At 58.4% G+C, this 26,297-nt stretch overlaps 3 protein-coding genes across 3 annotated transcripts; all 3 read left to right on the top strand.

The window, feature by feature from the left end:
* On the top strand, positions 1-7,124 carry LOC118911191 (keratin, type I cytoskeletal 42). Its single transcript, XM_036882918.2, has 8 exons — positions 1-523; positions 2,810-2,892; positions 3,010-3,166; positions 4,252-4,413; positions 4,999-5,124; positions 5,381-5,601; positions 6,640-6,689; positions 6,809-7,124. Exons 1-8 carry the CDS (start codon positions 59-61, stop codon positions 6,904-6,906), a joined length of 1,362 nt encoding a protein of 453 aa, XP_036738813.2. The 5' UTR covers positions 1-58; the 3' UTR covers positions 6,907-7,124.
* A 1,807-nt stretch (positions 7,125-8,931) lies between these two features.
* Positions 8,932-13,932, top strand: KRT17 (keratin 17). Its single transcript, XM_036882917.2, has 8 exons — positions 8,932-9,434; positions 10,496-10,578; positions 10,967-11,123; positions 11,731-11,892; positions 12,509-12,634; positions 12,727-12,947; positions 13,027-13,052; positions 13,705-13,932. The coding sequence occupies exons 1-8, from the start codon at positions 9,006-9,008 to the stop codon at positions 13,797-13,799; spliced, it is 1,299 nt and encodes a 432-aa protein (XP_036738812.1). The 5' UTR covers positions 8,932-9,005; the 3' UTR covers positions 13,800-13,932.
* A 7,771-nt stretch (positions 13,933-21,703) lies between these two features.
* On the top strand, positions 21,704-24,587 carry KRT16 (keratin 16). The gene is made up of 8 exons (XM_036882916.2): positions 21,704-22,291; positions 22,708-22,790; positions 22,933-23,089; positions 23,203-23,364; positions 23,457-23,582; positions 23,891-24,111; positions 24,195-24,247; positions 24,348-24,587. The coding sequence occupies exons 1-8, from the start codon at positions 21,794-21,796 to the stop codon at positions 24,437-24,439; spliced, it is 1,392 nt and encodes a 463-aa protein (XP_036738811.2). The 5' UTR covers positions 21,704-21,793; the 3' UTR covers positions 24,440-24,587.
* Positions 24,588-26,297: the final 1,710 nt, after the last annotated feature.

Raw genomic sequence — 26,297 nt, 5'->3', positions numbered from 1 at the left:
TAAAAGGATGCCTGGGGTCTCCGTCTAGACCAGACCCTGCTCCTGACTTGTGGACACCATGGCTGCCACCACCACCAGCATCCGCCAGTTCTCAACGTCCGGCTCTGTCAAAGGCCTGTGTATGCCTGGCGGGAGTCTCTCTCGGGTGTCCTCAGTCCGTGTCGGGGGCGCCTGCCGAGCCCCCAGCCTTCTGGGAGTCGGCAGCTGTGGTAACATGTCAGTCACCTCATCCCGCTTCTCAGCGGGCTTAGGGGGCGGCTATGGTGGGGGCTACACCTGCAACCTGGGCGGGGGCTTTGGCTCCAGCTTCGGCGTGGCAGATGCCCTGCTGGGGGGCAGCGAGAAGGAGACCATGCAGAACCTCAACGACCGCCTGGCCTCCTACCTGGACAAGGTGCGCGCCCTGGAGGAGGCCAACGCCGACTTGGAGGTGAAGATCCATGACTGGTACAAGAAGCAGGGCCCCGGGCCCGCCCGTGACTACAGCACCTACTTCAAGACCATTGAGGATCTGAGGAATAAGGTAGGTAGACGAGCAGCTCCCTGCCCTTTGCTCTCTGTCCTTAGTAACTACTTCTGACTCACTTCATCCCAACTTTGGACCTTTGAGAACCTTTCTCCTCCATCCTAAGTCTCGATCGCTCATTCGTTCATTCATTCACACTCTGACTTTCTTTGGACTCCAGCCCTGTGCCGGTCACCGGTCCCAGGCCTGGAAGATAGCCCATGCAAGGAGGTGGTTTGGAATTCCCCCTTTTCTGTGGGGAGTGTATTTGTCATGTGTGATGGTGGAGTGGGAGGGAAGGCTTCAGAACCTAGAAGGCAGCAGATGGCATTCCAGGTATACAGAACAGGATGGGCAAAGGTATAGGTATGGGAGAGTTTGGTGTGCTTGCTGGGAGATGAGGCTGGGCCTACCCCTCTGTCTGCCTCACCTCTTCCAGGCAGTCCTCCTAAATGGATGGCACTTACCTTTGATTCCCAGATCCTGGGGTCCCTTCATTACTTTTAGGTTGAGTCTATGCCCTGTTCATTGTGCTGATTTGACGTTGCGTCTGGCATGTTATCACAGCTGCTCTCAGTGTGGGCCCTCCACACTTTCTCCTGCATGTTCCCTCTGAGGGTCCTGCGGATGGGGGTGGTGTATCTCCTAGTAGATTCCTGGGGAGGAGTGAGGGAAGACTCTGTGTCTTCCCATTCAGACTGGAAGCTGCCAAGGGAAGGGATTACCCTAACTTTGATGGAGGAGACCACACACATACACAAAGACACAGTCACACACACACACACACACACTCCTGAGCTCTGAGAACATGGCCTTGGCATTCTGTGAATGCGGCATCTGGATCTCCTGCACAAACCCTGCCCTTGGAGGGTCTTACAGAGCTGCAGCCCCTAGAGGCAGGTGAGAGGTCAAGTTGATGTGCAAAGCCAGGCATGGGGCAGCCAGGCTGGGGCATGGCTGGCCCAGGGCAGTTAGGCCTGCTTAGTTTCCTGGTGGAGAACCAGGCCTGGCACTGCCCTGTGAGGAGCTTTGTCTGCTCCTGCCCGGGATCTCCATCAGGAAGGGAATCCCTGCCATTGCCCCCTGAAAGCAGATTTCTGGCAGTGCCAGATCAGATCCCGGGCTCAGTCTGGGCGGCAGGGAGGCCGGGGTGCCCTAGCGAGTCAGCGTGGGTCAGCCGGCTCCTCACACTACCCACTGCGGCCCTCTGAGTCACTGTACCCCTCAGGGGCTCCCACCGTCTCAGCCTCCTGAGCTGGGCCATAGCCTCTTCAGCAACGAGGTGGGTGGGGGGAAGTCTACAGGCTACAGAGGAGCCCACCAAGGCCCCGGGCAGACAAACTGGCCGTCAGGCTGTCTGGCACAGGGCTTGACCCAGGGTCACTTTGCAGAACTTGGGTCCTTCAGTGGGCTCTGCGGCCCAGGGTGGGCCTGCTGCGCTGCCCCTCCTACCTCTTCTACACCTCAGCTCCCAGCCTTACACAGCCCCAAATCCTACCTGCTCACCGGCTGCCTCCCTCAGGACCTGTCTCTGCTCCCCTCCCACCCCCAGGGCCCCTGACTGGAGCCCCTGGGGCATCTGTCACAGTAGCAGCAGCAGCAACTGCAGCAGTGATGATAAGCAGCCCTCTGCTCCCTCCAGGGCTTCTCCCTCCCCTGTTGTCATTCAAACCTCCCAGATGACCTGTCAGAAAAGTAAACTGCTTTGGGTTTGAGGTGGGGTCATTCATAACCTTTTAAATTAAGTGATTGCTTAATTAAAGTAATGTTTCCCAGGTGTCCATTCTGGGTAGGCACTGTGCCCAGGGCTTGGGATTCCCAAGAGAATGACAGAGACATGTCTTTGTTCCCCTGGGGCTCAGAGTCCAGGGGACTTGTGCAATAACCAAAAAAGCCATGGAAAAAATCACACTTGGATGATGGTGCAGGAAGATGGGCAAAGAGGAGGTATGACAGGGAGGAGGGACCCAGATGGGGAATCGAGGTGGGCTTCCTGGGGGAGGTGGCCACCGAGCCTACAGGTGAATTTACTTGAGGAAGAGAGAGAGGTCCAGGCAGCTTGGGCAGTGATCTTGTGGTGGGGGAGGGGTGCATATGGGTCTCTTCCCAGGAAGCAGGGTGACCTGTGCCTGGGTATCATGCTCCTGCCAGTCGGAGAACCCTCTGCAGGGTGCTCAGAGGAGGAGACCATGGGGACCCTCATCCCTCACTCTGGCCCACTCTCCAAAGGGCTGCAGGAAGGGTTGCAGGGCCTCCCCGGGACTGCCAGGGGCGCTTGCTCACTAAGCTCACCATGTCCCCCAGATCCTGGCGGCCACCATCGACAATGCCAGCTTGGTGCTGCAGATTGACAACGCGCGCCTGGCAGCTGATGACTTCCGCACCAAGTGAGTCTGGGCCTCTGGGGCTGCCCCAGGGGCCTGGTGGTGGATCACAGAGGACACTCTGTTGTACAGTGGGGTGTCCCCAGGGCACTCCACGGTTCACGTCTCCGACTCTCCCAGATACGAGACGGAGCTGAACCTGCGCATGAGCGTGGAGGCCGACACCAACGGCCTGCGCAGGGTGCTGGACGAGCTGACCCTGGCCAGAGCTGACCTGGAGATGCAGATCGAGAACCTCAAGGAGGAGCTGGCCTACATGAAGAAGAACCATGAGGAGGTGAGGCCGGTTTGGGATGTAGGAGAAACTCGCTGGGAACAAGCATGGCTGGGGCCTCTGAATCGTCTGGGCTGGGGCCGTGCTTGATCCAGTTCCCATTTCTGGTGGGCTCCTGAGCCTGGGAGAGCTCGGAGAGCTCTGGGTGAGGCCCGGAGGGCCCTCTCTCTTCAAAGACGCTACCCTTGTCCCTCGAGGCACAGCCTACTGGGAGGTGGCAGTTAACTATCTAATGAGCAAATCAGTCTCAGAACATGTGTGCTAATTATTATAATTAATTCTGATAGGGATAGTCATAACAACTAGCATCTGCCCAGCACATGGTGATTCACAGCAATGATCTCAGTTGGTACTGATAGCAGCACTGGGAGAAGGGCACCCTTTCCTCCCTTTAGCACAGAAGGAAGTGGGGCTCAGAGAGGTTAAGGGATTTATCCAAGGCTGCACAGGGGTCCTCCCTCATGTCTGTCTGACCATATGCATGCCCAGGTCTGACTCCATCACTCTGCCATCTCTCTTGCATTATTCAACCCAAGGATGGGGATCCAAGACCCTGCAGGGGACTTGTGCCTTCCTTCTGGTCTGGCCTGAGCTAGGGGAACGTAACTCCCAAGCAGGAGCCCAGAAAATGTCTCCACTTGGCTTTGAGGGTGGTTATAGGGATCACGGGCCCCCAGCAGATTAATATTTCCCAGTGAGGTCTGACTCTGCTGATATGGACATGGGCTGCTTTCCGCATGCTCCTGCTCTGGGTTGGCGCTGGGGAACGAGGCGGGGGGTCAGGGCGGTGAGTGAGGCTGTCCTGGCTCATGCTCCCCCTGATGGGATGCTGCCATCCGTCCAGCCCCAGCACACACTGGAAGTGGGCAGTGCCCTTCCCCCTGAGTGTGTGCTGGGGAAGAGCGTGGAGACCCACAGCCCTGCACGTTTGAGACACGAGGACATCTGCCTCCACCTTTGGGTGAGGAGCTGTTGGCTGTTCTGTGCCTGTCTGTCATCTGCACCCGTCTCCCTGAGGCACAGAAGCCAGGCCCCAGAGTATCTCCCCAGCACGGCCCAGGTGAGCTCCTGCTCTCCTCCCTGCTCAGGAGATGAACGCCCTGCGAGGCCAGGTGGGTGGGGATGTCAGCGTGGAGATGGACGCAGCCCCCGGTGTGGACCTGAGCCGCATCCTGAACGAGATGCGTGACCAGTACGAGAAGATGGCCGAGAAGAATCGCAAGGACGCTGAGGACTGGTTCTTCAGCAAGGTGGGTGGCTGTGCATGTGCAGGTGTGCACACATGTGCGTACACGTGCTGGGTGCTGAGTACCGGCTGGGAGACTGTGGATCCTCAGACTGTCCCAGCTGGAAGGACCTTTGGAAACCAGCTGGACCAACCAACCCCTCATGGTTAGCTGCCGAGCGTGACACTCAGAGAGGCCTTGAGCTCCCCACAGCCCTTCCCTGTGGCCTGGGGAACAGTTCAGGCCTCCTCACCCATGACTAGGGCTTCTTCCAGCACAGGCTTTGGTAGGTCTGTGTACATTTAGATGCACAACTCAGGCCCTTAGGACACATACTGAGTGGCTATAGTCCCCTGGATGGTGACAAGCAGATAAAGAGTGAAACCTAGGGCCTGTCTGTGAGAGGTGCTTCCAGCTGCTAGGAGCAATGGGTGCAAATGGCCACAAAACGAGGTGAGTTTGGCTAAGTTCCAGAGGGCACAGAAGGCCCACAGAAGCCAGGGAGAAGCTGGGGGAGCAGGTCTGGGAGGTCAGGGCTCAGGGACAGCCGCTGTTCTCTGTCCTACCTGCACAAGCCTCCCCAAGGTCCCATGGCCCCCTGCCTTCCAGACGGAGGAGCTGAACAGGGAGGTGGCCACTAACACCGAGGCCCTGCAGAGCAGCAGGACCGAGATCACGGAGCTCCGCCGCTCCGTGCAGAACCTGGAGATTGAGCTGCAGTCCCAGCTCAGCATGGTAGGGCCTGTGACCCCTCCCTGCCTTGTACGCCTCACCCCAGGGCGGGCCCAGCCTCCTAGACCCCCACTCAGAGAGACTCCCCGCCCAGGCTGTCACCTCACACTCAGTGACACGGGCCCCTCTCTGTCCTAGTTACTGCCCAGTGTGCTGGCAGCTCCCACAGCTCCTCACCAGTTTGGGGTCCCTCCTGGGGGCTCTGCTGTGGGGAAGGGGCCTGGCTTGGTCGCCCAGCTACCTATACCTTGGCCCATAGAAATCATCGCTGGAGGGCAGCCTGGCGGAGACGGAGGCGCGCTATGGGGCCCAGCTGGCCCAGCTGCAGGGGCTCATCAGCAGCATCGAGCAGCAGCTGTGTGAGCTGCGCTGCGATATGGAGCGCCAGAACCACGAGTACCAGGTGCTGCTGGACGTGAAGACGCGGCTGGAGCAGGAGATCGCCACCTACCGCCGCCTGCTGGAGGGAGAGGACGCCCAGTGAGAGAGGGTCCAGGCAGATTCTTGGGTGGGCTGGGGCCGCTTCACCCAGGAGGGACGTTTGAGCTGAGGGGCCTGCACCGGAAAAGGCCAGGAGGAGGTGTGGAGGTTTGCAGGAGGCGATACAGAACAGTGGCTGGGGTCTAGCTCTGTAGAGCACTGATGGCCACACTAAAGCATCCAGGCTGGATCTGACATCTGCAATGGGGAGCTATGGAGGGATTTTGTGCAGAAAAAGAGCATGATCATCAAGATGCCTTACAGCATGCACTCTGGCTGCAGAGGGAGAAATGCATCAGACGGTCCTGGGTGGGGTCAGGGAGGCCTGTTGGAAGACAGGAGCAGGGATTCAGGCCAGAGAAGTCCTGCTGTTAGGAGGGGAGGAGGGCAGGGAACAGAAGGGGGTGCATGAAGTGGGTATGTTCTGGTTAAAAACTGCATGTCTGGATGCTTGAACATGGGGACACTTGTTGATTGCAGGCAGGACTCAATAAATATTGAGTGAGCACATGAAGGAGTGGATAACGATGACCCAGGGTTTCTGGTTCTGATGACTTGTGTGGCTGGTGATGCCACTACCTGGGATGGGTTAAGGAGCAGGGTGGATCTGGTTTGGACTGGGGCCCTAGTGTAAAGGGACTGAAAATGTCCTGGAGTCTCCAGCTTTTTGCTCTCTGATGCTGGCAAAGTCCATCCATAGTCTAATCTCAGTCTCTCCTGCTTTAATTGAGTCTATTTGTTTGGCCCTTCGGATATGGGAAAGCACTTGCTCAGCTTCTCCTTGTAAATCCCTGCTGAGCCACAAAGTGCCTCTGGGCCTTGTGTTGGGGTGTCCCTTTACTCCTGCCCACTGGGTCTGTGCCCTTTGAGCCTTATGCTTACCATTGTTTTTCATGCACTTCCCACTGGGATTTCTCTCCACTTTGTTGGGACCCATCTTCCCCCCACCCCCTGTCACCCCAGCTGTTCTTCCTTTCAGGGGGCCGGGCTCCTGGTTGGCACCCCTGGGCTGACAGGTCCCCCTCTCCCTCCCTGCAGCCTGGCCACCCAGTACTCCTCTTCCCTGGTCTCACAGCCTACCCGGGAAGGTAAGAGCCTGTCCTGTCCCACCCAGAGGGACTGGGGAGGAGATGAGGACCCTTCTGTAGGGGGGCCTGTGAGAGGGGCTCCAGCCTGAAGCACCCTGTGCCCTCTCCACTGCCTGCAGCCACCGTGACCAGCCGCCAAGTGCGCACCATCATGGAGGAAGTCCAGGATGGCAAGGTGGTCTCCTCCCGGGAGCAGGTCCACCGCTCCACCCACTGAGGTGCCTTTCCATCTGCAATAGCCCGGTCTCAAGGGTCACAGGGCGGCCACTGCCTCCAGCTCCCAGCACGCTGATGCTGCTGCGCCCCACGTGCCTGTCTGGGCCACCACCCAAGAGCTGTTGCCTCTCTGTACCTGCTTCCCGCAGCCCCTCACTGAGGGGGCATCCCCGGTTTGCTGCAACGACTGCTATTAAAGCTTTGCCTGAGTTCAATGCCTCCCACGGCGTAGTCTGGTCACTGGCTTGGGCTCAAGCCGGCTGAGGGGCTAGGGGAGGCGAGTCTGTTGAGTGTTTGGGTGGCCCTTCTGGCTGGCCAATGTGCTCTGCCCACCGATCCAGATGGGGCCTCATGGGGGCACAAAAGAGAAGGAGGCTGGGGGATTGAGGGCAGAGGGATGAGGCAGCCCATCAGGCTGGGAAAGTTTCTGCAAGTCAGCTCCTGGGTCCCCACTGACTGTGGCTGGTTCCTGGGTGGGCCCCACAGACTTGCTGCGGAACCACACCTGTTACAGAGAACTCCCTGACTCAGTCTGGGGCAGGTCTGGGTTCAAGATCAGAGGGAAAGGGGCTGGGCAGGGGGCTTTCCCAAGGCACTGATGGGTGAGAGGGGGTGGCAGTGGCATAGCCAGCCCAGGAAGCCTGACTGGCTCTGCCCAGCTCAGGGGTGTGTGTGGGGTGGGGTGGCTGCTGTGCACGTGAGCGTGGGGGGCGTCCTGTTTGCTTTGGTGCCTTGGCAGCTGCTGGGTTATTGGAGACTCTCTCAGCTGCTGGTGGGGGCTGTCTGGGCCTGTCTGGGAAGTGGAAGTCACTGGCAGTCTGAGACACGACCACATTCCGCCCAGAGAGCCTGCCAGGACCCTGGGACCCAGGGCTGGCTTGTGGTGCTGGGCAGGGCAGGGAGGGGCTGTGGGTGGCACAAGGCCCATCCTGAGGGGTCCCATCAAGGGACTGGGCTAGGGACTACGGGGGAGTCTGTGGGAGAGGGTGCTTCCTGGGGGTCTCAAGAAGAACCCTTTTCTTGGTTTCCAGCTGGCTGGGACCAGAGGTGTATGCTCTTCTTCTCCCTCTGACGCCTCTTGGGGTACAGGAGGGGTAAGGAGGGTGGCAGGGGCTGTGCCCCTCCCCATTCTCCCCATTCCCCTTTATCAGGACTCTCCCTCCAATCTGCCATTTCCGCATCTTACTGTTAAGCTCCTCTTTGCCCACCCTGGTTCAGGACCCCGACCTGTAAGAGGGAGGTGGGGAAAAGTCAGAAGAGAGGGCTGGGGAACCAGGGGCTCCCAGGGATGTGGGCAGGGTCAGGAGACTGGCCAGATGGAATTGGAGGCCCTGGAGTGCTTCCCTGGGGTCAGGGCTCTGCAGGGGCAGAAGCCCATGTGCTTGGGGCCCCAGGGGAGGGGTATGGGTGCTGTGGCACTGTCTGCTAGTTAGGTGGGCAGAGGGGCACTGTCCTTATCTGTAAATGGGTGGTGATCTGAGAGCTGACAAAGTTCCTGGGTTGTGTGGTGAGCCCAGTGGGCTTAGGTCCAGCTTCCAAGGTGGGGTGGGGTCTTCGTCCTCGCTGTTTCCCCAGCACCCAGACCCTGTGTGGTGTGGTATGGGTGAAGGAGGGCAACCTCAGGCCAGCGGCTGCTTTGTTCCCCAGCTGGTTTCCCCACCATTCACAGGGTCCAGGCAGATGGGCTGGGGTGGCAGCTGCCTGGGAGGGCCTGGTGACGGTGACACCTTGCCTCTCCTTTTCTCCGTATTAGGTCATGGGAAAGCATAGCTGGAGGGCCTGCCTGAATCACAGGTGACAGGCCTGAGACCAGAGACACGCACATGCACATGCAGATGCCTAGCACGGGGGTTCAGAGAAATGAGGCAAAGCCCTCGCGGTGGGAGGGGAGGGGGCCCACAGTCACCTGGGAGCTGGCCGAGGGCCAGGAGTGATGAAAGCCCAGGGAAATGGAAACAGAGGAGTGAGCCTGCCGTAATCTCTACGCCCACTTGTTGCCGGCCTATAAAGGAGGCAGGCGAGCCCCGGCAGCTGCACCCAGGGCTTCCCTCCTTCAGAGTTCTCTTGCACTGTGCCTGCCTGCTGCCTGCTGCCGCCACCATGACCACCACCATCCGCCAGTTCAGTTCCTCCAGCTCCATCAGGGGCTCTGGCCTGGGGGGCGGCTCATCCCGCACCTCCTGCCGGCTCTCCGGCAGCCTGGGACCCGGCTCCTGCAGGCTGGGGGCTGCCAGCGGCCTGGGCGGCGTCCTCGGGGGCAGCAGCTACTCCAGCTGCTACAGCTTAGGCTCTGGCGGGGCCTTCGGTGGCAGCTTTGGGGCTGTTGATGGGTTGCTGGCAGGAGACGAGAAGGCTACCATGCAGAACCTCAATGACCGCCTGGCCTCCTACCTGGACAAGGTCCGTGCCCTGGAGGAGGCCAACACTGAGCTGGAAGTGAAGATCCGTGACTGGTACCAGAGGCAGGCCCCGGGGCCTGTCCGCGACTACAGGCCCTACTACCAGACCATCGAGGACCTGAGGAACAAGGTACAGCCTCCTGGTGGGAAGAGGCCTGTGGGGGGCATGACTTCTCTGCCCCACCTTCTGCCTGTGGCCAAGGCCTGGAATCCAGTCTCGGGGCTTCCACTGGGTCTCAGGGAGCCAAGGACAGCTTGGCTCTGGCTTGGCCTCTGGAAGCCCGCCTTGGGGCCACTATGTGGCTCATGCTCCCCTTTATGGGAGGCCAGCAGGCTGGGCTGGGGACAAGCAGGCCTCGTGTTGCTTCCTTGAGCCTCAGCTTCCTTGCATAGAGCTTTTTGCCGCTACCTCCTACGGTTGTAGGATAAGAGGAGTGGCTGCATGTGGAGGGCTGGGCTCATGGGGCCAGATAAGCAAACATCTCTCTCTCCTTTGGAGGAAGAAGGGGATTTTGGGTGATGGTGGGCTAAGGGGTCTAGTGAGCACCTACTGGGAGGAGGAGGCAGAGAGAGGAGGCGGGACGTCAGGAAGGCCTCTGTGTGTCTTATGTGAGGATTTTTCTGGCTTCTCCATCCCTCCTGCTGCCCTTTCAAGAGTGGGGCTTAGCACACCTCTGTGGGCGGGGCTGCCCGCTGCACACGGGGCGGGGCTTGACAGGGCCTTGACTTCTGATGTGGGACCTCTTCGGTGAGGGCTTCTTTAGCCTTCCTTCCTGGGGACCTTCTCTGGAACACCATCTCCTCAACTGTAAAATGAGGGTGTTGCCCACATCCCCTCCTCTCTTTGGGATTCTGGGACAGCTTTTGCCATGAAGGCTACCTCTCATTTTCCTTCGGCTTTCTTGAATTCCCAGTCAAAGCCCTCCCAGCTGGCTGCCTGCTCTGGTTCAAGGCAGAGCCTGGCATGGGGTCTGTGGGTGCAGGAGGAAAGGAGGTAAGTTTCAGCACATCAGACTTCTGCTGGTCCTGCCTCTGTCAACAGTCGCGGGGGTAAAGGGAAAGGCTGAGCAGGAAGGGAGCCTTCCTGGAGAGGGCAGCCACATCTGGCCCCCAGGCAGGAAGACCCGTCTCAGAGGCCTGGTCTGGGCTGAGCTACCCCCACCCAATGACCTGACTCTCCCGTCTCCCCAGATCCTCACAGCTACCGTGGACAATGCTAACATCCTGCTGCAGATCGACAATGCCCGCCTGGCGGCTGATGACTTCCGGACCAAGTGAGCCCTAGCCAGTGGGCTGGGGAGGAACTGGGGCACCCCATGTACCTCGGGACTGCTCAGTTGTGGGGGGGCAAGGGCCAGGAGCTGGGGATGGGGGAGTCCACTTCTCCACTGAGGAAGCATTAAGGCAGCAGATCCAAAGGTCCCTGGGCTTCAGCAGGTGGTGGAAGAGAGGGACGGAAGGCAGGAGGCAGGGAGGAGAGAGTTAGGAAGCAGGGTGGGGGTAGGCCTTGCCCCGCATCCTTCCATGGCCCTGGGCTGGAATTTGCTTCCACTCCATTCATCATTCCTCCCAAGTCCTTAGAGCCCTGGCAAAGGCAGGTGATGGCCAGACCTGGACCTGCCAGTCCAAGCATAGAGAGGGAGTCTCTGGTTCCCTTCGCAGGTTCGAGACAGAGCAGGCCCTGCGCATGAGCGTGGAAGCCGACATCAATGGCCTGCGCAGGGTGCTGGACGAGCTGACCCTGGCCAGAGCCGACCTGGAGATGCAGATTGAGAGCCTCAAGGAGGAGCTGGCCTATCTGAGGAAGAACCACGAGGAGGTGAGGTGGCAGGGCAGCAGGTCAAAGAGGCTGTGCAGTGGCTGGCAGGGCTCTGGGGCTGCACCAAGCCTGAGACTGGGGGAAGGGGTAGAGCAGGTGTTCCAGGTCCGACCACCTGACAGGGCTGCCTGTCTGCCGAGCACTGGCCCCGTGCAGGGCACCTTGTCCATGTACCACTTTGCTTCCCTGCCCAGGGGGCCTCCTGCGGGTCCACCAAGGCCTCTTCTGCCCATCCTAGCTTCCCTCATGGGGACAAGAGACAAGTGAGGAGGTTTCCTCCTTGTCCCAGATCAAACCCTCAAATCTAGACCCTAAGGAGAAGTTTGGGAATTAGAGGGGATATTTTTGGGGCACAGGTCCAAAAATTAGATATCTTTGGAGAGCACTCAGCCTAATGGGGGACACACAGAACCTGTCTTCTGGGAGCTTCCAGTCTGATGGTGGAGGCAAGGCCTATGCAGAACAGGTGAGCAAAAGTCATTAGACGGGTCAAGGGTAGTGGACAGGCAGAATGAAGGAGGGGTCCTTGGGAGGGGTCTGGAAGCGGTGGGAGTGAGAGATCAGGACAGGTCTGGATGCCTGCACCCACAGACCCCCTCCTCCACAGGAGATGAACGCCCTGCGAGGCCAGGTGGGTGGTGAGATCAGTGTGGAGATGGATGCTGCCCCTGGCGTGGACCTGAGCCGCATCCTGAACGAGATGCGCGACCAGTATGAGAAGATGGCAGAGAAGAACCGCAAGGATGCGGAGGACTGGTTCTTCAGCAAGGTGGGGGTTGCTGTAGGCCAGAGGGCTCTCAGAGGGGATGGGGTGCAAGCACTGAGTCCCGACTGTGAGCTTAGCATGTGGCATCTTGGGGGTACTCTGCCCTCAGTGAGTCACATGGACCCCAAGGGGATCAGGGCCACCCATTGCAGCAGCAGGCCAGGAGTTTAGCTAAAGCTGGGGTCTTGGGGTTTGTGTGGTGCCCCCATCAGGAACAGAGCCCAAGGGTAAAGGCCTGGGGAGCTTCCACCTTTCTCTTAAGAGGTCACGAATTAAAACTCAGGGCCTGGGTGCTTCTTAAGTTTCCTGTTCTCATGTTTTCCACTTGGAGGGATTAAGGATAAACTTGACATCCTTTCAAAGGTTTCTGGGCTTTGGGAAGTGGGAAACTGGTGTGAGGGCACTGTTCCCGCAGTCAGGTTTGGGAGAAGGCCTGAATGGCCCAGGGGAGGTCAGAAGGTGACCACAGCCAGGGGTGTTACAGGGAGTGGAGAGAGCCCCAGGTGCCTGCCTGGGCCCAGAATGGGCCCTGCATTGGCCATATGGAAGCCACAGGGGTCATCTGACCTGGGGAAGGGATCTCAGGCTCATACTGCACTGTCCTGTGTCCTGTCTGCAGACAGCGGAGCTGAACCGTGAGGTGGCCACCAACAGCGAGCTGGTGCAGAGCAGCAGGAGTGAGATCTCCGAGCTCCAGCGCACCATGCAGGCCTTGGAGATCGAGTTGCAGTCCCAGCTCAGCATGGTAGGGGCACTGCCAGGACTGCGGTGTGCACAGGGCCCTGGACGGGGCACCGTTCACCCATGTTGACCCCTGTTCTTTCCACCCTCCTGCAGAAAGCATCCCTGGAGAACAGCCTGGAGGAGACCAAAGGCCGCTACTGCCTGCAGCTGTCCCAGATCCAGGGGCTGATAGGCAGTGTGGAGGAGCAGCTGGCGCAGCTGCGCTGCGAGATGGAGCAGCAGAACCAGGAATACAGGATTCTGCTGGACGTGAAGACGCGGCTGGAGCAGGAGATCGCCACCTACCGCCGCCTGCTGGAGGGGGAGGACGCCCAGTGAGTGGGGCCCCAGAGGCAGGGCTGGGGGCCTGGGACTCTCAGACCCAAATCTAATCTTCTCTCTCTTTTTTTGCAGCCTGACTCAGTACAAGCCCAGAGAACGTAAGAACCTTGGTAGCTGAGGGCAGGGGTGCACGGGGCAGGGACCCATCTGCTCATTGCTGGGGAGGGTCCCCGGGAGTTCCAACTGAACCGGGCCATGGGGGTGGGCCAGGGAGCTGGCCCTCACCCCGGAGATCTTAGTCTGATGGGGGAGACCTGCTCTTAGCTCTGGAGACTCTCACCTGATGCAGAGATAGGGACATGATTTCAAGCCTGTGCTTTTGAGACCTTACTGATGAGCCAAAGCAGTCCAGTCTCTGTGCTCTCTGGTCTGATGGGTGAAAAGGACATGGTCATTGTCCTCCAGATCCCGGTCTGATGGGGGAGGCAGGAGCCTAGTTCATGCCCTGGAGACTGCAGAGGACAGGAGACAGACCCCACTGTAGCACCCACTCTGCACGGAGCCTGCCTTGCAGAAGGACACAGTGTGTCGGGCTCCAACCACACACCTGGGAGGCAGGATTCACACAGGGGCATCAGCAGAGGGATGGGATGGGAGTGCTAAGGGAAGGAGGGACCTGTGTGTGGATATGATGTTGAAGGGCCTGAAGAGGCACAGACACCGTAGGGGGGAGAGCCACCATGTTCAGGGGCTGGGACTGAGCCAGGGTCTCTTGGCCCCTGCCCAACTCCGAGTATCTGTCCCCTGCAGCCGTGACCACCCGCCAGGTGCGCACCATTGTGGAAGAGGTCCAGGACGGCAGGGTCATCTCCTCCCGTGAGCAGGTCCACCAGACCACCTGCTGAGGACTCCGCTCCCCAAGCCAGCCTCCCAGGGCCCCTCATTGGCCCTGCAGCCTCAGGCCTCCCCGGCCTCAGTCCCCGGCTTCAGTCCCTTTCCCATACCCGCTGCCTGACCAATAAAGCTCATTGACTCACATGGAATGCATCCTGGTTTTGGCCACTGAGTGCGCCCTAGTGAGGAATGGGAGAATGGGCTGTGGGGGGCAGTGGGCAGGGGGAGGAGTCCTGGAGCCCCACTTGGACGACCTGGGCAGCTTTGCATCTCCCGAGGGCTGGTGATCCCAGGGAGGGGGGTCCAGGCAGTGCCAGACCCAGGGTGGGGTCAGCCCATGGTGAGGCAGGAGTCTTAGGTGGCCTCTTCTTGCCCCATAAGTAGATCTGTGACCTTAGGCAGTTGCTTCCCCTCTCTAAGCCTCATTTTTTCATCCAAAAATGGACAAGATGAACTCAGATGGGGGAGCCAGAGTCCCAAGGGAGGACACATCCAATCACTCGCTCCTGTCCTGTGGGCCGTGCTCTCCTCCAAGAGGGGTAGGGGCTGGGTCAGGACAGGAGTCAGGAGCCTCTTGGGAGAGGCATGAGGGTAGGGAAGGCGCCAGGGGCGGGCTGGGAGGTTAGGGCCCAGGCTCCTACAGGAGTCTCAGAAAACTCCCAGAAGGGGTTTGGACCTCCAGGGGTACTGTCAGTGCCTCAGTCCAGGAATATGAGCTGGAGACTGCTTCTGGGGAAGCCTGTGGGCCCCAGGCAGGTATGGCAGAAGGGTGGGGTCTCTCTCAGGGATGTTTCCCCAAATGGTCAACTGCTGTTCAGGATGGGGGCCTTGGGTGGGGTTGTGCCCAGCCTCCCTGGCAGCGCATACCCCTTGGTTCCAGCAGCCTGGAGGTGGGGGAGGGTGGAAGACTGCACCTGGGGAAGGGGGGAGGGGCAGTCCTGCCTTAGCCACCCCAAGAACCTCTGGGCCCAGCCCCCTTACACTCTGATGTGGGACAATGAGCCAGCTATGGAGGACCCCTGACACCTGGAAGTCTTCCTTTGAGTAAATCTGGAAATGAATGGGTGGGGTGCACCAAGTTTTCTTCAAGAGGCAGATGCGGGTAGAAGGGGTTAATGAGAGCAGGGGAACCCCAACCCCGACAGGCTTGGGGCTGTCTGCTGCTGCAGAATCAGGCCGGGTCCCCCAAACACTGTTCTTTCCCTGTGCCTGAAGATGGGGGTTGTGGCCCCAGGTGAGCATGCGGCAGGAGCAGCCAGTGCCTCTAGGGCAGGAGTGGTGGGGGCATGGAGGAGCAGGTGGCCAGTGGCTCAAGCAGTCTATGAAGTGGGCAGCTGGGCTTGGGGACCCTGGGCAGGTCCTGCGCTCTCTCTGGACTCAGAAGCCCCAGAAGTGAGGGGTGAGATGAGCCGCAGCTAACGGCGCTGATACCCAGGTGGGTGAGGACAGTGAGTTCCTTCCCCCGGCAGGTATGACTGGCTGGGGTCCAGGAAGCTGGGTCTGCAGGTGCAACTGCTGGCCTCAGAGCAGGCAGGGAGTGGGAACTCCGCTCCGTCAGGGGCCCGCATCTCTCAGCGGCCTGAGCAGCAATCAGGGATAGAGGGCAGGAGGGAGGTACTGTGACCACCAGCCCCCCACTGCACATCCGGCCACAACCAGAAGAACCAGCCCTGAGCCCAGGATGGCTCATCTGGAGGGTGATCTCATTTACCTGAACAACAGTCCCAAGAATCAGGGAGGGTCTGGGAAGAGGTGCCCCACTGTGTGGATGGGGACACCGAGGCTCCAAGGAGCAATGACTCAGCCCTTGTCTGGAGCCTGGCACATCGGGGGTGGAGCAGGGTGGGGAGGGGAGCCGCTGTGCTGGGAAGAAGAGCCGAGAGCCCCACCCCTGCCCCACCTGGGCTCTTAGGCAGGGGCTTCTCTCCCCACAGATTCTCAGGGTCTGCTCCTATAGATGGGGTGAATGAGGAGAGGCCAAAATGTAGGACTGGCCAGAGAGCCCCAAACTGGGCCCCTCTGCTGGGGAAGAAACCCCTGCCCTTGGAGTTGGTGGGCAGGTGGCTCAGGAGGCCAAATGGAGGAGCGCCAGGTGGGTGGAGGGCTGAGCCAGTGGAGGCAGTGACTGCAGGGCAGGATGTGAGGTCCCCAGGGGACGGTCCCAGTGAGGGAAAACCCCACCCTTTCCAGGAGTGCTTGGCCCAGGCCCAGGCAGGTGGGGGCCACAGGGCAGAGTGATTGGGGGCTGTGGCCCCCTTGGGGCAGGCACCCCAAATTGACCCAGGCTGGTGGGGATGTGTGTCTGAGGCTGAATTGGGGGACCCAGCTGTGTGACTCTCCAGAGGGACTTGGTTCATCCACACCTACCCACCCACCACACAGAATGCTTCACCTCTGTCAGCCAACGGGTCCGTAACTGCCTTCAGCGCTCCTCCCCACGCTCATGTGATGGACACGCACACCTGATGCCCAGGCCCAGGTCAGCACCAGAGGCAGCCAGCCCTGGGACTCTTCCTCCGCCAAGCTCACACACTGAATGGTGACCTGGTAGTGCCTCCTGTGGCGGTAATACCATCCGTGGTCCCGCATCACTTGGCTTGGGGCTGCACTGGGCCCAAGGGAAGGAGAAGATCCATGCTTTGGCCCTGAGGGGCCCCGGGGGCCCTCAGTGTAGGAGCAGTGGGCAGGGTGGGGTATGGGGCTGCCCACATACTCCTTCAGGTCTTATGCAGTGTGGGTGGGGCATGAGGAGGGCCAGACCAGGTGGTCCTGTCCCCGGGGCACAGAGCCAAGGCTGTAACTGATTTTGACCCAGCCACAAGCTCCCTTGAGGCCCCCTTGGCTGTGCAGACCAGTGTGAGGGGCTGTGACAGCTCTCGCCTTCAGAAAGGGGGCAACAAACATGGGGGAAGGGGAGAGGGGGGTGGCACTCATGGATTCATCCAGATCCTGATGCTGAGGTGGGGCAGGGACAGGGGACGAGCATCACGATTAATTTTTCCTGCCTATGACAAAAAATGCCAAGACATAAATGGTATAGTAAGAACTGGAGGAACTTCATCTTAAGGCTAAGATTCCATTTTAAAAACCAGGGAGTTAAGAGGTAAAATTCCCAACATATCCTTTGGTGATCAGACAATAACCCACCCTATGTTAAGGCAGGGCAAGCAGTCCTGTTATGTTCCAGTGCTTGAGGGTGACCACTATCTTGGAGAACAGGCTCAATAAATTCCTTGGGTTAAGTTTATCTTACAGACCATCTAGAGGACTGACTGTGGATGGTGACATAGTGTCTTTCCCTGGAGAAAGACACCATGAAACTGCACTACAAGCCTATACCCTGCCCTCCCATCCCATTCTTGAAAATCCTGCAGACAGAATCCCCAGCTTTTAAGCTGGCCTATTCTCTGAGGTTGCCTGCACTCCCCAAAGGCAAATTCTGGCTCGCTGAGACCCCGACCCCTTAAGACCCAATCACCAACGCAGAACACACCCTACCCCCACTCCTTAAAAACGTGCTTCCTCGCCCATGAGCTGCTGCTGTCTCTCTCTGGGGAGAGCCATTTTCTCTTTCACATAATAAAATCTCTTGCGTGGGCCCGTGTCTCCTGAGCCGTTCTGGGGTAAGGAGGGTCGCAGCGAGATACCCTTTCACTCCCCTTTCTTCGAGTGTGTGCTTTTTGCCTTAAATAAAGACTTCCCACTGCTCAACTTATTATGTATTATCTCTGTACTCTTCCAGTGGTAAGAGTCTTTGTTACTTTGCTATTTCATTCAATTTTCTAGACTTAAGCACAGGTCTTCTCTATCTCTGCTTTACTTCAGACAAGCAGGGAAGGGCTGTGACTTGGGATTGCAAGTCCCTGTGGCCTGGGTGACCCCGACAGGACTGCAGCTGTGTGATCACGCTCTTTAGTAGCCTGCCTGAAAACCTCCTTTCTTCGCCTTTGGGAAGTTCTCAGAACATAATCTCACTCCATCCAGTGCTCTGTGGCTCCCCCCAAATCCTGGGGTGGCAGGGGCCCAGTTCCCACACCGTGCAGATTCAAGCGGACCCTGGACAAAAGTGACCCTGGCTTTAGGAGTCGGCAGGGCATTTGCGCCGTGCTGAGCAGGAGCTCCACGGGCTTCCCTCTCCTCCCCCTGCTCTTCCCTGCTCTCTGCTGCCTCCGTGGCGGCCGTTCCCTGCTGCTCTTGCTTTAATGAATGCCTTCCTCACCTACCCTCCTCCGACCTGCTCACGAATTCTTGCTCAGAGTCAAGAGCTCTCCCCCGTCCAGGCTGAAGTTTCAGGGAGTGACCTCCCCAGTCGCAGCTACCTGACAATACCGGCCGCTGGCCAGAGCCCCGACTCAAGAACTGTTCTCCCCCAGAGAGCCTGCTCCCTCCTGAAGGCCCCTGACCCCATCACCTGGTACTGAGATTGTTTCTACTCCCTCCCGCCCCCACCAGACCGTGTGCCCTGGGGGATTTCTCTGCCTTATTCTTATGTCTTGTGACACACAGGAGGTTGCTTTATAAATACCTGTGAATAAATACATCGATGGCCCCCAGGCTGTGCTAGGTGTTTGTTTATCCCACCCTCTAAGATGCCTGTGTAGCAGTACTGATATGCAGTCCCATTTCCCAGAGAAGGACGCTGAGGCTCAGGGAAGTAGAAGGGCTTGCCCCAAACCTGGCCCTCATTTGCCTGACTCCAGGTGCTCTTCTCTTTCTTCCCCTGTCCTGAAGCCTGAGGCTCTTCCTGCCTCCAGGGGCACCACCGTCCTTCTCTGCCTCCCCCCAGGCTGACTCGTGCTTCCCAGCTTGGTTGGTCACTGGAATCCCCTGGGAGCATCTAGACTGTCCCCCCACCAGGCTTGTCCTGGCTGATGCCAGGAATCTGTACAGGGATCCTGTGATCAGGCAGGCTGGGGATCCTTGCAAGTAGAGGCAAGCATTGGCCAGTAACATTTTCAGGCTAACTCAGGTAGGAGATGACCTCATACCGGGATGGGGTGGGGTGAAGGAGAGACAAAAAGGGTGGGGGCAGGGGGAGGAACCCACTTCCTGGAGGGGCACCGGCTTGCGGGAGTCTTTGCTCTGTGCCCACCAGGCCTAGTGAGTTGGCTCTCAGCAGTCTCAGGGCAGTTGTGAATTGCTGGCATGGAGGAAATGCACCCCTGTCCTTCTCTCCCAGTTCAGATTTTCTGAGGCCCAGCTGGACCCTCCCCTGATTACTGCAAGCACCTTCTGAAGGGAGCCCGGGGGGCAGCCCCTCCTCGACTGTGGAGGTCCAGGTGGAGTCACCTGTACTCAGCTGCATCCCCCACCAAGCCCCCAAGGGTTTCCTGCCATGCAGGGCTGTGTTCCTGGAGTTCTCTCTTCAGGGTCAGATGCTATGTTCCAAGGTCAGAGACTGTGTGCCCGTCTCCCTGTTGCCCCATGTCCTGAGTGCGGGCACATAGATGCTAGGTCTGCGGGCTTGACTGAGACGTTCGGTGAGTTGGTAGGCAGCTTTCCACAGCTTCTCAGCCTACCCAGGGACTTCAGGGCTGGGTGCTGTGTGTGCAATCCCCCACCTACTATTCCTCCAGGAATGGGGCGGGGTGGGCTAGGAGGGAGGGGGAGCAGTGAGCCAGTTAGAGGAGGCTGGGCAGAGCATGTGCTGGGAGCTCCCAGAGACCCCCGGGGGAGGCGGGGCCCGCTAGGTTATGGTGTTGAGCCAGGATCCAGTCTCTGCTCCTCTGCTTCTGTTCTGTTCAACCTGGCTTCCAGCTCTCTGGTTGGAGCGTGGTGGCTGTAGGTGACCTTGAAGGTCATTTCCAGTTTCTAACGGTGATGATGTTCGTCCTGACATCTGGCCAGTGGGCTTTTTCCCAAGATTCTAGGATCCACTTGGCCCATCTTGGGGGCTGGGGGAGGGCAGCATGGGGCTCCCTCTGCCAGGCCTGGCCCTGAAGGCGTGTGCTGATGACCAGCTCTGCTCATACCTCCCGGCCTGTGGTTAGAGGCGGAGTGGCTGACCTGGTTATGCGGAGAGGGAGGATTTCCTGCCCCAAGGTTCAAGGTGCTATCACCCAGCAGAGCTCAGGCTGAGGCAAGCCTGCTCCCCGCTCCTCTCACCATCACTGAGGCACTTCAGAGAAGGACAGTAGTCAGCTCTGTGGGTCACCCCCCAAAGCACCCCAAGGAGGCCTCTCTTTTTGGGTGTCCTTTTAGACACCCCCCCACCGAGTCCTGCCTCCAGAACTCAGGCCAAGGTCACGCCCGGTGTGGGCAGAGCTCATCCCAGCACTGAAGGACCACCGCAGCACACGTAGGTCCCTGCCTGCAAGGCATTATGGGAGAGTGAAGGCAGCCGGAGCTCTGGGTTCTAGTCCCAGCTTCGCACCTAAAGCTGAGTGGCTTTGGGGGAATCATCCCCTCCATCTGGTCCTTCCTCTCTCCTCCCCCTTCCCAGGATTAATGGGATACAATGATGTATGTTGGAAACATGTAGGGAGAGTGGTTTAGGATGGTGGAAAGGGCGTGTGCTGGGCAAGCAGACAAACAGGGGTTCAAATCTCAGTTTCCTGTTGACTGGGGTTTTGAGAAGCCCACGTACCCTTACAGCTTCCTTATCTGTGAACTGGTATCAGGAAGAATGCCCCTCACAGAATCATGTGGCACATATAGAGCACCCCACACTGAGCATGGCAGGTGACCAGAAAGGCGAGGCTGTCTTCTCATTTCTCCTCCACTGTCTGAATGGAGTTGCCAAGCCCATCCTGGAATCTATGGGCACTCAGAGAAACTGTTGGACACTGAGCCTAGGATACAGTGTGGGGACTGGGAGGCCCATGGCAGGGTCAGAGGTGACACGTGACCAAGCGGCAGACAGAGACTCCCTCCCACCATGGTTTATGGTGGGTGCCTGTGATTAGGTGGGCAATGCCTTGGAGGTGGGCTGCCAAAGGGTGGGAGTGCGGACACAGAGTGGAGGGCAGGGGGATGGGAAGGAGATTCTAGGGCATGGAGGTGGGTGTGAGAGGCAGGTGTGGGGCAGCTGTGCTGGAAAGGAAGCTTAGGGGCAGGGCTGGTTCACAGGGAAGGCTGGTGGGGTCTTCCTGCATGCTCCCCGTGACTGGTGGTGTGTCCTCTTTCACAGGTGAGCAAAGGGAGGTCCAGGTTTGCTAAAGATGACTATGCTACGCAGCTTATAGAGGGCAGAGCAGGGATTCAAGCTGCCACCTGTCTGGCTCCACGGTGCATGCTGCTTCCTTGGTACACACCACTTCTGGAGATCCTGGGGGCTTAAAGGCAGCCTCTGAAACTGGGATTGGGTCCAATAAGGGAAAGAGTCATAGACTTTTTTGAACTAGAAAGGACTCTGAGATCACTCATTCCAGCCTTGTCACTTTACTGTGGGGAAATGGAAGTCCAGAGAGGCAAGGTGAAAGGCCTCAGGTCACACAGCAAGCAAATTGGAGCAAGGCCATGAGCCCAGCTCTCCTGTGCTGAGCTGGGCATGTAAGATCCCACTACTACATCCCAGGCGGGTCTGGGATGGCATTGCTGAGGCCTCTTTCAGCCAAGGCTGTCACCGTGGGGCAGGGAGTCCTTCCACGGGCTGACTCACTGCCTGGGGACGCGGTCTCCATGAAGCTGCCTGTGCCAAGGCTGTGCTGGCCTACGGGCTCCAGGAACAGGAGCCAGATTCCCGCCACCCAGCCTGAGTCATGAGCGACTGGGTTTATGTGTTTTCTCTGGGACCCACGCCCCCAGAGCTGGGTGGGAACTCTGAGCAGCACACAGTGAAGTGAGTTGACCCTGGGCTGAATAATCCGGAGTGGGGAGCTGGACGGGACCTGAGTGACGAAATCTGGAGGGGAACCAGGAGTCAGCATTCGGGAGGGCCCCACCTTCCCTGGGTGCATATAAAGCGTCCTGAGCTGGAGGCAGCTCCAGCATCCTCCCAGCCTCCGGAGCACCGTTCTCTTCTCTCTGCCGACTCACTCGCTCGCTCGCCTCCCTCCTCGGCACCATGACCACCTGCAGCCGCCAGTTCACCTCCTCCAGCTCCATGAAGGGCTCCTGTGGCATTGGCGGGGGCTCCGGCCTCATGTCCTCTGTCCTGGCCGGAGGGTCCTGCCGGGCCCCCAGTGCCTATGGGGGCCTGGTGGACTCCCGCTTCTCCTCTGGGGGCACCTGTGGGCTGGGGGGCGGCTATGGTGGCAGATTCAGCAGCAGCAGCTTTGGTGGGGCCCTGAATAGTGGTTTTGGCGGAGGATATGGCGCTGGCCTGGGTGCTGGCTTTGGTGCTGGCTTCGGTGGTGGTGATGGGCTCCTGGTGGGCAGTGAGAAGGTGACCATGCAGAACCTCAACGACCGCCTGGCCTCCTACCTGGACAAGGTGCGCGCCCTGGAGGAGGCCAACGCCGACCTGGAGGTGAAGATCCGTGACTGGTACCAGAGGCAGCGGCCCACCGAGATCAAGGACTACAGCCCCTACTTCCAGACCATCGCAGACCTGCGGAACAAGGTGTGTGGCTGGTGGGGGTGGGGCTCTGGTGGGTGGAGCGATGAGAGGATAAGGCTGCAGGGGCCCCTAGAAAACCACTTGCTAGCATCTCTGTTTTACAAACAGGGAGACTGACACCTGCCCTGGGGAAGTGGCAGGCAGTTCTTTTACAACTCTATGTGCTTATGCTGGGCCTGGAACCCTGATGTCTATTTCCTGCAAGTGTTCTCCACCTTGTGCCTTTAGCCTTTCTCAGCCTTGGGCCCAGGGTGGGGTGGTGGGAGACTGGGTGCTTCCCACTACACACCCTGAGCTGGGTGGAAAATGCCAGTCAGGTGGTGCCACGTTTGGGGAGACTCTTTTCTCCCTTTCTTGATATTCACCCCTGAACATCAGGCTCTTGGCTAACCAGGCCTCCTGTCTGTCCACCCCTGCAGATCATTGAAGCCACCATAGGGAATGCTCAGCCCATTCTGCAGATTGACAATGCCAGGCTGGCAGCTGATGACTTCAGGAACAAGTGAGCAGCTGCTGTGGTGGGCTGGTGGGGGTGCAGAGGGCAGGGCCTGAGTAGTGGGGCTGTCTGGCCAGGAGGATCAGCAGGGCGTGAGGCTCAGGAGCCTCACGGATGGAGTCTGATGCCCTGGCCCCTGGCCCACTAGGTATGAGCATGAGCTGGCCCTGCGCCAGGGCGTGGAGGCCGACATCAACGGCCTGCGCAGGGTGCTGGACGAGCTGACCCTGGCCAGGACTGACCTGGAGATGCAGATCGAAGGCCTGAAGGAGGAGCTGGCCTACCTGAGGAAGAACTATGAGGAGGTGAGACCACTGCTGGTGCTGGCCATGGGAGGCTGGTTCAGTGGGGCTGCAGATGCACCTAGGGCCAGGAAAGGGGTCAGCTGGGCTGACCACCTCCCACCATCCCTTCCTAGGAGATGCTTGCCCTGAAAGGTCAGACCGGTGGAGATGTCAGTGTGGAGATGGATGCAGCCCCCGGCGTGGACCTGAGCCGCATCCTGAATGAGATGCGTGACCAGTATGAGCAGATGGCGGAGAGGAACCGCAGAGATGCTGAGGCTTGGTTCCTGAGCAAGGTGGGGTTGGTCCTCAGCCCTCCTGGGGTGCTTCCCAGCCGGGGACTACCACTGGAGCGCCCCACACCTTCTGCTCTTCTTTCCTGTTTCAGACCGAGGAGCTGAACAAAGAAGTGGCCTCCAACAGTGAACTGGTGCAGAGTGGCCGCACTGAGGTGTCCGAGCTCCGCAGAACACTCCAGACCCTGGAGATAGAACTGCAGTCCCAGCTCAGCATGGTATGCAGGACCGGGCCCTGCCCCAGTCCCCCAGGCAGCAGTATGGCCGCCCCACCCTCAACACTGCCACAAAACAGTCCCTCCTCTCTTCTCCCAGGAGTAGGACTGGAGGATCCTCGTACCCATTATATAGGTGGGGAAATTAGGTCCCAGAACTGTGTGATAACTTTTCCCCACATCCTCTGGCCCATTAGTATCCCTGCTGGGGTCAAAATCCATGCACCTCTCAGGAAACATGCCCAGGGGCCTGGAGGGAGGACAGTAGTGAGCTCCTCCACTGACTCTCTTTTTCTGTTGCCCACTCGCAGAAAGCATCCCTGGAGAACAGCCTGGAGGAGACCAAAGGCCGCTACTGCCTGCAGCTGGCCCAGATCCAGGAGCTGATCAGCAGCGTGGAGGAGCAGCTGGCCCAGCTGCGCTGCGAGATGGAGCAGCAGAGCCAAGAGTACCAGATCCTGCTGGACGTGAAGACGCGGCTGGAGCAGGAGATCGCCACCTACCGCCGCCTGCTGGAGGGCGAGGACGCCCAGTGAGTGGGGCCCTGGTCCTGCCCCCCGCCCCTCAGCCCCGTGCTGAGCCCAGCACATCTAACTGCCCTGCCTTTCCCCACAGTCTCTCCTCCTCCTCCCAGCGCATGTCCGGCCAATCCTATTCCTTCCAGGAAGGTAAGGCTCCTGGGCACTCCAGCCCCCCCAGCGCCCCTTCCTCCCACGCCGGGCCCCTCAGCTCCCAGAGCCCTCCTCACCCCTCCCCTCTTTCCCACAGTCTCCTCCTCGTCCTCGTCTTCTGGTCGCCAGACGCGGCCCATCCTCAAGGAGCAGGGCTCCTCCGGCGCCAGCCAGACCTCCAGGCGCTGAGCTGCCTCTCTGGCCTCCTGCCCGCCTGCTGGCCTCACCGCCTGGAGGCCTGGGCCAGGCTGCTGTTCTCCCGCCTCGGTCCCCGGCTGTCTCCCTGCCCTCTCTGCTGGTGGTGGGCTAATAAAGCTGACTTTCTGGTTGATGCAAACCTGTGTGGTCTCCATCCTTGAGCTGGAGGCAGGGGAGTTGGAGGTGCCCCCAGGAACCTTCTGGGACCTGACACCCGAGGGACGCAGAAACAGCCATGCTCAGAAGGGCTTGTGGAGTCTTCACACAGACCTCCATGCCACGGCGGGAGTGGGAGGGGGGACACAGGACAAGAGGGAGCCCACACGTGTCCACAGACAACACGTGGGGCATTTTACAGAGGGGTTCTTCCCTAGACTCTCCCGGCACCTCTGTGAGGTGGGTGAGCAGAGACACCCCCTGGTTTTCAGAGAGGTTAAGTAACTTGCATAAAGTCACGCAGATGGTGAGTGGCACCAGTGTGGTTCACACCCAGGCCTGTCTGGCTATGAAGTCCACGCCCTTCTTTTTTACCATTCTGCCTTCTTATGGATTTTAACCCCAGGACTGCAGAGCTTGGGCTACCCATTGGCTCCTCACATTTGCACACAGTGATTTCTGTGCTGGATGGTGGAAGGGAGAGCCTTCTGCCTTGGGGCCGAGGTGGCTAGGACTGGCACCTTCCTCCCCCAAACTGCTCCCCCTCATCGCCCCTACGGACCCAACTCTTCCTCATCCAGTGAGCTGAGTACTGCCCAGTCCCTGGGACTTCCTCTTCATCCCCGCAGCCACACCATGCTCAGCCTGCTTCCTCTCTCCCTAGAACCAGACCCAGCCGCCCAGCTGGGGCCCCTTGCCGTCCATCTCTCCCACAGCCGTTCTGCCTACTGACCTTTCTAACAAAAACATGGTCGAAATAAAGAACAAGGAGGTGATCAGGACTCTGTTTAACTGCCTGTGATGTTCCCTTTCCCCTCCAATGCTCGGCCCTTCCCTGGCCTCCCCGTGAGTCAACCATACCTCTCCCTTGAGGTGGATGCTTTCCTTATTTCAAAATTTTAATTAAAGAAACAAAGTTATGTATGTATAATATAACAAAACTGTATGAAAAAAGAGCCAACCCTAGGCTGTGTCACATGCCTCTGCTAGAGGTGTTTAAGAGGTGATGAAAAAACACACATTTGATGTGCCAGTTTAACCCAAACTCCCTTTACATGGCAAAATATTTTTCATGTGTCATGTTGCTCAGCCCGACTCATCACTCTATAATATTAGCACAACCACTGTTGATTGTCTAGTGAACTTGTCTCCCTTTTTCTGGTCAATGATCCTGTTCTTCCAGTGACAGGATCAACTTAGAATTCAGACCGATCCCTAAATCACAATACTCAAATGCAACCACGGATAACATTTTGTACATATTACAAGTTTTACGTACGTATGAAACAAACTAGTCACACTATCTCTGCTGTTTTGTGTTTAGTTTTTATTAATATTGTAATATTACATATTATAATATATATTATATATTACATATAATATATACATATTATATTACATATTATACAGTATATGTTATATACATCTATAATATTACATATTGTAATTATTACAATATTACATGTTAGAAGAGAAGCACTTCTCTGTGTTATTGAAGGTGCTGTACATTTTTAATGCTGTTTCCATTGTTTCTGTTGTTGTCAATTAAATTAATGAAGCCAGACCATTGTTATGCATAAAGCTTTTACAAATACTTCGCATTATTTCCTGATTTTGGGGGTTGAGTTTATTCTCTGTGGTTCTTGTCCCCACTGCAACAAAGAATTGAAGGGCAGAGACACGGTAGTGAAGC

Source organism: Manis pentadactyla, chromosome 4 (assembly GCF_030020395.1).
Source record: "Manis pentadactyla isolate mManPen7 chromosome 4, mManPen7.hap1, whole genome shotgun sequence".
NCBI classification, from domain to species: domain Eukaryota; kingdom Metazoa; phylum Chordata; class Mammalia; order Pholidota; family Manidae; genus Manis; species Manis pentadactyla.
This window is presented reverse-complemented; position numbering and strand designations above follow the sequence as displayed.